The sequence below is a fragment of the Lepidochelys olivacea genome, assembly GCF_965140295.1.
Source record: "Lepidochelys olivacea isolate rLepOli2 genome assembly, chromosome: 1".
Taxonomy (NCBI): domain Eukaryota; kingdom Metazoa; phylum Chordata; order Testudines; family Cheloniidae; genus Lepidochelys; species Lepidochelys olivacea.
In genome coordinates, this window is record NC_140411.1 from 350,644,758 (window position 1) to 350,654,319 (window position 9,562).

Genomic DNA, 9,562 nt, shown 5'->3' on the forward strand with positions numbered 1-9,562 from the left:
CCAGGACAGGACTCGGCAGTGAGGTTGCTCTGGACCCTGATACAGCGCAAGGGCTGGACCTCCCCCGAAACTCCCAGGGCCCTGCCCCTCTGCACCGGGCACACCAGGTGTGGGCAGGCAGGCTCAGCCCAGCAGGATCCAAGTGTGGAAGGGCTTAGTGTGGGGGGCAGGGGCATGTTTTCTGCACACACAGTGGTGCAGAATTCCCCCAGGAATAGTAACATAACCCAGTCACTGTCCAACACTGACCAGTTGGAAAAAGGTCCAAGGGGTGGTATTCAGGGACCTCAGCCTGCTTAGTACTGTGGCAAATGCTTCCAGCTCTGGTGGGGCCTGATGTTTACACAACCGCTAGAAACGTCCCTGCTTTGTGTGTCTGAGTGGAGATGAGATCAGGAGGAGATGGGTGGGTCAGAAGAGAGAAGAAACTCTGGTTATTGCAGATATCTAGAGGGAGACCAAGTCCTGTCCCTTATCCAAAAGGCCAGGCCCATCCTGCCTCCCTCTGAGGGTCCCCTTCCTCTCCTCCACTGAGATCTGGGCAGTTCAGAACACAGTCAGAGGGGGCTGGATGGATGCCTCTATGCAGGGCCAGGATTGGGACAGAGGAGACACACACAGAACTGCATGCTCAGGAGAGTTTATTCTTGTTGTGGGCTGCAGCCACTGAGGGGAAGGGGCAGGAGTGTAACTAGAACAGACACACTTCGGAGAAGAGAGTTTGCAGCTGGGGAAGTGAGATCTGGTCTCTCAGGGAGGGAGAGGACTGTCCCTTGATGCAGCAAAGGCATCGGAAAGTCTGGGACCTTGTCTGATCATGCCCAAGGAGCCCAGTTCTTTTGCATCCGAGGCGCTGAGCTCCCCCTTCAGGCGCAGGCGAGCGACTCTCCTCGTTAGGGTCGATACTTGCAAACGTAGCCATTTTTCGTATGACAGTCTTTATCATTCCAGTTCTTAAAATGTAGAAGGCAAAACCAATCACTGGGGCAATGGAAGGGCGAGTGGGGCCATTCCTGCCCTTATAGTGATGTCTCTCCTCATTGCACACTGCTGAGAGAAGACCCCAGCTCCTGTGCATGAGGCTGCAAGGATGAGGAGGCTGGAGATGAAGGCCCATGTGTCTCAGACAGGGACAGGCTCCATCATTCCATGAGAGATGCTGTGTAAGAGTGATAGTGGAAGACCCTTGTGACATTGCACCCCATAATGCTTTATGGAAATCTGCTTATGAAAGTAAATAGGACATAACTGGAATATATTTTAGGTAACATATCTCTGCAAAGGTTATGGTCTACTGAATATATCTGTATGCATGTATCATTTTTGTACTCAAAGTTATGAATATTGGCTGTGTACTTGTTTGATTTTAAGTAGCTTTAGTAAGGCATTTGGTCAGCTTCGTTAGAAAGGAATTTGCAAGTTAAGTGCCCAATCAAGAAACACTTAACAGACAATGGATCTTGGAAGACTCCAATCCACATAAGAAGTCTACCTGAGGACGTTCAAGGTAGCATGTGAACAATAGCTGCTACCTGTAAGTTCTGAGTCATGCATGGACATGTGACTTGCCCATGTGACCTAAAACTCCTGTTTGTAGCTGTATTCTACATAGGGAGAGGGAGGGGTGTCCGCCTACAAGAGTCTATTTAAACCCCTAGGAGACCTCTCCATTTTGTCGTCAGCTGGCTCAAGAGATAGCCTCTCCACCCCAAGGGATACCTGAAAGAAACTGGAACAAAGGACCGTAACCATAGGGGTGTGAGTGATTGCTGGACCCAGACTAGAAGGAGCCTAGTCTGCAAAAGAAGCTTACTGAAACATCTCTGAGCGTGAGGTTTCCTCTGTAATCACTTTCTTACTGTATTAGGTTTAGACTTGTGTGCTTTATTTTATTTTGCTTGGTAATTCACTTTGTTCTGTCTGTTACTACTTGGAACCACTTAAACCCTACTTTTTGTATTTAATGAAATCACTTTTTACTGATTAATTAACCCAGATTATGTATTAATATTTGGTTGGGGGGGGTGAGGGGGAGAAACAGCTGTGCATATCTCTCTAACAGTGTTATAGAGGGCGAAGAATCTATGAGTTTATCCTGTATAAGCTTTATACAGGGTAAAACAGATTTATTTGGGGTTTGGACCCCATTGGGAGCTGGGCATCTGAGTGTTAGAGACAGGAACACTTCTTAAGCTGTTTTCAGTTAAGCCTGCAGCTGTTGGGGGACATGGTTCAGACCTGGGCCTGTGTTTGCAGCAGGTAAGCATGTCTGGCTCAAACCAGGCAGGGCACTGAAGTCCCAAGCTGCCAGGGAAAACAGGGGCAGAAGTAGTCTTGGCACATCAGTTGGCAGCCCCAAGGGGTTTTCTGTGATCCAACCCGTCACAACCCTCTTCTATTGTGTTGGAATATGTCTGATGAGAGCACGACGGGGCCTCTTGGTGCTAGGTGCTATGCATGCACATACCAACAGACAATCCCTGCTCCAGAGACTGCACAGTCTAAGGAGACAAGAGGTGGGAGGGGAAAGTGAGGCCCATAGTGGGGAAGTGACTTGCCCAAGGTCACCCAGGAGATCAGTGGCAGGGCTGGGAATAGAACACTCAGACTCGTGAGCATCTGAGGCTGGGCGAATCTGTGTGACTAGCAGAGCCCCATGAAGAATGGGGCTAATTCATGAATTAGCGAGTGAGCTTTCCCTGTTCACCCAGCTCTCTGTCCTATTGTCAGTGAATGGGATGAGACCTACAGCCCCGCTCCACCCCCCACGCCACTCCAGCAACATGGACAGCAGAAAGCTGGCTTAAATGGCCAGCTGGGGATTCCTCTTGCATAGGGGAACCCAGAAGAGAGACATCTGCCTTTGCCCAACCCTGGCCTCCCCAGCATAGGGGACAGGCTGGGATGTGGCGGAAGCTCCTGTGCTCTGGCCGTCCAGGTTGTTACTGCCGCTGTCAAAGCAGTCCTGAGGCTGCTCTAAATTGCCCCGGGGCCAAAATAGCCCCCCGGCTGCCTCCAGAATCAGGGTGCCAAAGGCACCAACTGAAGAACCCATACCCTGCCTGCACATCATCTAGTGGACAATAGCTCTGCTTGGGTCTTTCCGTTTAACTGATTGTCTGGGGCCAAATGTACTGTATGGCCTGCCTTTGACTGGAGCTGAACCTCAAACTGGGATGCGTGGGGGAGGAGTTACCAGGTGAGTTGAGAGGAGAGGGAGTGGCAGTGTGAGCTGAGGGAGACAGGCAGGCTGACAGGACAGGGGGCCATCTCCACAGAGAGAGCTGGAGGGTGTGGCTAGGGTCCTGTCTTGGCTGCTTTGTTGGTGCATGTGTGTTTGAACCATCTGCTTACCCCTGTAATTCAGCAGCTCAGTACAGTACTCGACACCATGATCATTGTTTGGTTCCCCGGTGTTCCAAGCTTTGTAGTGATACAGGGAGCGATCTGTCCACCTCCAGCGTCTGTACTGCAGAGACAGGGGAGAAAAGCCTTTGGGTCCCCGAAAGAAGAGATCTCGATGATAAGGCACCATAGAAACACCTAAACCCAATAGAGAAGCCCCGAGTCTCTCCCACTGCCTGAGTAGGGCAAAGGGCCGTGGGGCAGTGGGTGGGAAGAGACCAGCTCAGGGGGACAGGACCTGGAGACGCTGATCTAATAGTAACCTCATGCAGGAGGTGCTGGGGCGAGGGGGAGGAGCGGAGGCAGGAAGAGGTGGGGTAGGAGTGGGGTCTTGGGGAAGGGCTGGAGTGGGCGTGGGGCCTGGGGCGGGGAAGGGGTTGAGCCCGCCCCCTGGGGAACTCAGGAAGTCGGCACCTCTGCCGAGGGATATCAGAAATACACCCATCCAGTTCTGGGAGCCAATCCCAGCAGCCTGCTAAGCGTCCAGCACAGGTGACCTCAACCATGGCGGGGACAAGTGGCCTAACAGTGGCAGCCACCCTGGAGGGCTGTACCAATGGAGCGAAAGCAGCTCCGTGTTTGTGTGTAGACAAGCCCTTAGCAACAGACGGAAAACGTAGTAAAGTGTCACAAGGCCTGATTCTCATTTACTTCTCACTGACACCGCTCTGGCACTTGTGAAACTTCAGCCTTGGCTCTTAAGTACATAAGAACGGCCATACTGAGTCAGACCAATGGTCCATCTAGCCCAGTCTCCTGTCTTCGCACAGCGGCCACTGCCAGGTGCTTCAGAGGGAATGAGCAGAACAGGGAATCATCAAGTGATCCATCCCCTGTCGCCCATTCCCAGTTTCTGGCAAACAGGGGCTAGGGACACCATCCCTGCCCATCCTGGCTAATAGCCATTGATGGTCCTATCCTCCAGGAACTGATCTAGTTCTTTATTGAACCCTGTTATAGTCTTGGCCTTCACAACAAAGAGTTCCACAGGTTGACTGTGTGTTGGGTGAAGAAATATTTCCTTTTGTTTGTTTTAAACCTGCTGCCTATTCATTTCATTTGGTGACCCCCAAGCTGAAAAATCCCAGTCTTATTAATCCCTCCCCATATGGAAACCGTTCCATACCCCTAGTCATTTTTGTTGCCCTTTTCTGAAACTTTTCCAATTCCAATATATCTTTTTTGAGATGGGGGAACCACATCTGCATGCAGTATTCAAGAGGTGGGCGTACCATGGATTTAAAGAGAGGCAATAAGATATTTTGTGTCTTCTTATCTATCCTTCTCCTAATGATTCCCAACATTCTGTTTGGTTTTTTGACTGTCGCTGCACATTGAGTGGATGTTTTCAGAGAACTCTCCACAATGACTCCAAGATCTTTCTTGAGTGGTAACAGCTAATTTAGACCCCATCATTTTCTATGTATAGTTGGGATTATGTTTTCCAATGTGCATTACTTTTCATTTATCAACATTGAATTTCATCTGCCATTTTGTTGCCCACTCACCCAGTTTTGTGAGATCTCTTTGCGAGAAGACCTTCCTTCTTATCCCATGACCGCTTACTTTGCTTAAGAGCCTTTGGTGAGGGACCTTGCCAAAGGCTTTCTGAAAATCTAAATACATATTGACACTTTCCCAGCAAATCCTGTTCATCAATGTGGCTGATAATTCTGTTCTTTCCTATAGTTAGTTTCAACCAGTTTTCCTGGTACTGTTAAGGAAAAGTTAGCACATGTGACTCCATTTTGGTTTGGGGCCCACCATTGTTTAAATGCCAGCACATCATACACCAGGAGGAGTGATCCTTAGATACTGAATCCCTGTGAAAATCCTCCTCCTTGTCTCCAGCCTGCCTTGACTCCCAGTATCTGGTTTTTGTCAGTCTCTAACTCTCTGTCTCTTGGACTTGATTTGAGGCCTCCCATCCTGATAAAAAAGGTTACTGATGCATGGCTTTAGGACCATGCTGTGTAATTAACATACTGGTATAGCACGAGGAATGCACCAAGCAGGGATAGGTGGTAGATAAGACAAGGGTTTGTTTATTGGCTAAGGTTTCCGATGCACGAAGGCAACATGCTTTGCTAAAAAGTATATAACCTTTGTATAATCTGTACTCAGGGTCCCCTCCTGGCTAGCGGGGGGCACCACGCTCGAGCGTAATAAACTTAGTGTCTTTTGGGAACTCTGCAGTTGTGGACTTTGTTTATGTGCCTCAGACTAGATTTGAACTGTGCGTGTCCTATCAGGTATAATTTGCAGCATTTGTGTGCGTGTCCTACCAGGTGTAATTCGTAGCATTTGTGTGTGTGTCCTACCAGGTGTAATTCGTAGCAGTACTGAAGTCAGGTTTACTGGCCTGTAATTGCCAGAGTCACTTCTGGAGCCTTTTAAAAAAAATGGCCTCACATTAGCTGTCTTCCAGTCATTTGGTGAAGAAGCCGATTTAAATGATTGGTTACAGACGACAGTTAGTAGTTCTGCAATGTCACATTTGAGTTCCTTCAGAACTCTTGGGTGATGCCATCTGGTCTTGGTGACTTATTACTGTTTAGTTTATCAATTTGTTGCAAAACCTCCTGTAATGACACCTCAATGTGGGACAGTTCGTGTTCTGTTAGTGACTGTCACGGTGCTTTACTGTGAGCTCGACGTGCCCGTGGGGTCCTGTGTGTGCTGCTCACCCTGATGCAATCTAGAGACAGGAGAAGCAATGTTCCAACACAAAGGAAGAGACTGATTTATTTCTGTTTTCTCTGTAACTTATGTTATTACTTCATTTACAATAAATCAGATCCACAACAAGCTGGGGAAACTGGTGCCATGTAAATGTGAGTCATGGTCAGGGTGAGATGTGGAAAGCAAAGATGTGTCTATATAATTATTCCCATTACAGGCACTCATCTATGCAAATGCAAAAACTCAACGCTGTTAGAAGAATCTCCACACCTATTTTCTGCGTGGATGTTGGAAGGCCGCAGAGCTGGAGGGTAGGTTTGCGTAGAGACAAGGATGGTCACACCGTCCCCTCTAAGTAGAAACAGCTGCTCAGTATCAGAAGCTAAACTCTCCTCTGCGGTGATACTTACAAAACACTTGACAATGGCTGGATAGCTGGTGGGCTGAGGCCACTGTCCATTTCGCTGACCAGTATTGTCTCCCTGTGCTCCCCTGTCCGTCTGCTGGTTCCCTCCTGTTGTCTCTTGTTGCAGACTGTAGACTCTTTGGGGCCAGACACAATGGGGTCCTGGTCCATGTCTGGGCTCCTAGGTGTGACCACAAGACAGGTAGCTAATAATAATTAGCAGCAGCAGCAGCAGCATGTGCCATAGTCTGAATCATTTGCAACACGAATGTCATTGTTACACAGGTGGGGAAAATGACTCACTTCAGAAGGAGGTCTTGGGGTGCCCAGGGAAGGGAAAGGATCCCCCATGTTCTCCACATCTCCAGTCTCCTGCTCTATTGTTGCCATGAGTGGACTTCCTCCTTTATTCAAGAGAACGACTTTCAGTCTCGTGAACGAAGTCACGTATGGTCTCAGCCTCAGTGGTTTGGGAGTTCTGCTGGAATATTTCTGCCACCTTTTCCAACTTCCTTTTCAGTAGTTGCCTCTCCGGGTAGTTGTCTGGAATGGCGAAACCTGCTTTGTACATCTCAGCTGCCTCCCACACTGACTTCTGCTGGTACAAGAGGAAATTTCCCCAGTGACGGCAGACTGCCCGCTGACACCTCTTGCTGAGGCTGGGCATTTCACTCAGGAGATTGAGATAAATCTCTTCTCGGTAGTGAGGTGTGTTTTCTCCATACATGTCAGCTAAAGCCAGCCTTGAAAACACAGAGGCTGGATCTTTCTGCACAGCCTTTTTGAAGGCCTCAATAGCTGCTGCCAATATTTCTTCTCTTCTGCTGGATTTGGCCCTCCACAACTGTATCTTGTAGCAATAACCAAGGTCATAGTGAAGGAGATGATAATTGGGGTTCAGAGAGATTGCTCGCTCTAGAATAGAAATTTTTTTCCCTACAAATTCTAGTTGAAAGAACTTGAAATTCTAGTTGAAAGGGAAAAATGAGACTCCATTTGGGCTGAAAGAATTTCCACTACATGCTACGATCATGGGGCAGTGATTACAGAGTGACAGGGTTTCTTTCTGGTTAAAAGCAAATTGCTAAGCGGCAACAAAGAACTAAGCCTGGATTTCAGTGTCTGACGTCCTCACTCTCCCATGCATGGGACCAGTATGAATGGGTTGAATCTAACCTTTGTGAAATCCTCTTAGTACTTCTTGTGTCCTAGAAAGCAACACTGCAAAACCCCATGACTCATTGCAATAGATGCAGCCCGTGGTATTTGTTATGTCACAGAAAGCTCCCCTCTTTGTAATGTCAGGAGAATTTCTCAGGGGGGAAATAACAATGTACAAAACATTTGTTCAAAATGTGTTTCCCTGTTTGAATGCTCCTCCAGCACCAGAGCTGCTAAGTGAGAGTATTTAGAAGTGACTATTTTGTTGTGCAGTTCACCTTTAGGGCTGAAGCTAGCTATTAACTGGAATATTTGATGCGTGTTATTCCAAGCCAAAATGTACATCATGATGTCACAAAACAGAGCCCACAAAACAAAGGGATTTCCCATGTAAGAACTTGGTGAATCTGGAGCTAAGGTTGCAAATGCAGTATGGACCAATAATGTAAGGTATGGGGGTTAACCTAAATAGAAATGTAACTTTTAAGGAGCTGACATCTAGAAAATTGAATCTTCAGGGTGCGCTTAAACCCCCTCAAACATTGGAAATCATCTGGCTGCCCACTGGGGTCATTTATGTCCTGGGATACGTATATGTGTGTGTGGAGAGAGAGTCTCGCACTGACTTCAATGGGGGCCATTTATCCAAGGAGACAGGAAGGGCCTGACTCTCATTTACACAAAGGCTAGTTCCCAGCATGCTGGCAGCGTAAAGCGAGTGTAAATGGAAAGGCCCCTTCGCACGGCCAGGGTGCTGTGAAATGGCCGCAGGGTGTGCCTACCCTGCAGTGAGAGGTGGGACCGTAGCATGGGCTGCCCTTCCGGCACTAGCTGTAACCTAGATATCACAGCTAAAAACAGCAGTGACGCTTGGCGGTGCAGGACCTGCAAGCCCGTCTGGCCCCCCAGGTACGTACTTGTGTTTCTAGCCCACATCCGGGTCTGTGCCACTGCGGCTTCACTGCTCGTTTTAGTCCCACTAGTTAGATTAAAGCTCGCACGGGGATGCCTACCTGAGCTAGACACACCTGCGACTGCACTGTAGCCATAACCTTAGTATCAGTGGGAACGGGGCCCACTCTAGTCAGTAGGCAGGAGAGAAATGTAATGGGGAGATTCTGAGGGTCGGCAGAAGGTAAATATTCTGTCTCCGGACATTTAATTGAGACAATCGAGGCCTGTTACACCCCTCCCCCTGCTGTGCATCCTGCATGCAGATGTGGTTGCCCCATCTCGAAACAGATAAATTGGAATTGGAAAAGGTTGAGAAAAGGACAACAAAAATGATTAGGGGCATGGAACGGCTTTCATGTTAGGAGAGATTAATAAGACTGGGACTGCTCATCTTGGAAAAGAGACGACTAAGGGGGGATATGAGTGAGGTCTATGCAATGATGACTGGTGTGGAGAAAGTAAATAAGGAAGTGTTATTTATTCCTCATAACCCAAGAACTATCGGTCACCAAATGAAATGAATAGGCAGCAGGTTTCAAACAAAGAAATGGAAGTATTTCTTCCCACGATGCACAGTCAACCTGTGGAACTCTTTGTTGTGAAGGCCAAAAAAGAACTAGAGACGTTCATGGAGGACAGGTCCATCAATGACTATTAGCCAGGATGGGTAGGGATGGTGTCCCTGGCCTCTGTTTGCCGGAAGCTGGAAATGGGTGACAGGGGATGGATCACCTGAGGATTCCCTGTTCTGTTCATTCCCTCTGGGGCACCTGCCATTGGCCAATGTTGGAAGACAGGACAATGGGCTAGATTGACCTTTGGTCTGACCCACTGTGGCCGTTCTTATGGACTCTGTGGATGCAATTTTGTATCATCTGCAAATTTTGCCACATCACTGTTTACCCCCTTTTCCAGATTATTTATGAAAATATTGAACAGTCCTGGTCCCAGTAC

The 9,562-nt window shown here is 48.2% G+C and overlaps 1 protein-coding gene across 1 annotated transcript; it reads right to left on the reverse strand.

Moving 5' to 3' along the window:
* Positions 1 to 6,592: 6,592 nt before the first annotated feature.
* On the reverse strand, positions 6,593 to 8,703 carry LOC311525011 (interferon-induced protein with tetratricopeptide repeats 5-like; the record flags this gene model as incomplete). Its single annotated transcript, XM_084636712.1, has 2 exons — positions 6,593 to 7,460; positions 8,668 to 8,703. 2 exons carry the CDS (start codon positions 8,701 to 8,703, stop codon positions 6,900 to 6,902), a joined length of 597 nt encoding a protein of 198 aa, XP_084492838.1. The 3' UTR covers positions 6,593 to 6,899.
* Positions 8,704 to 9,562: the final 859 nt, after the last annotated feature.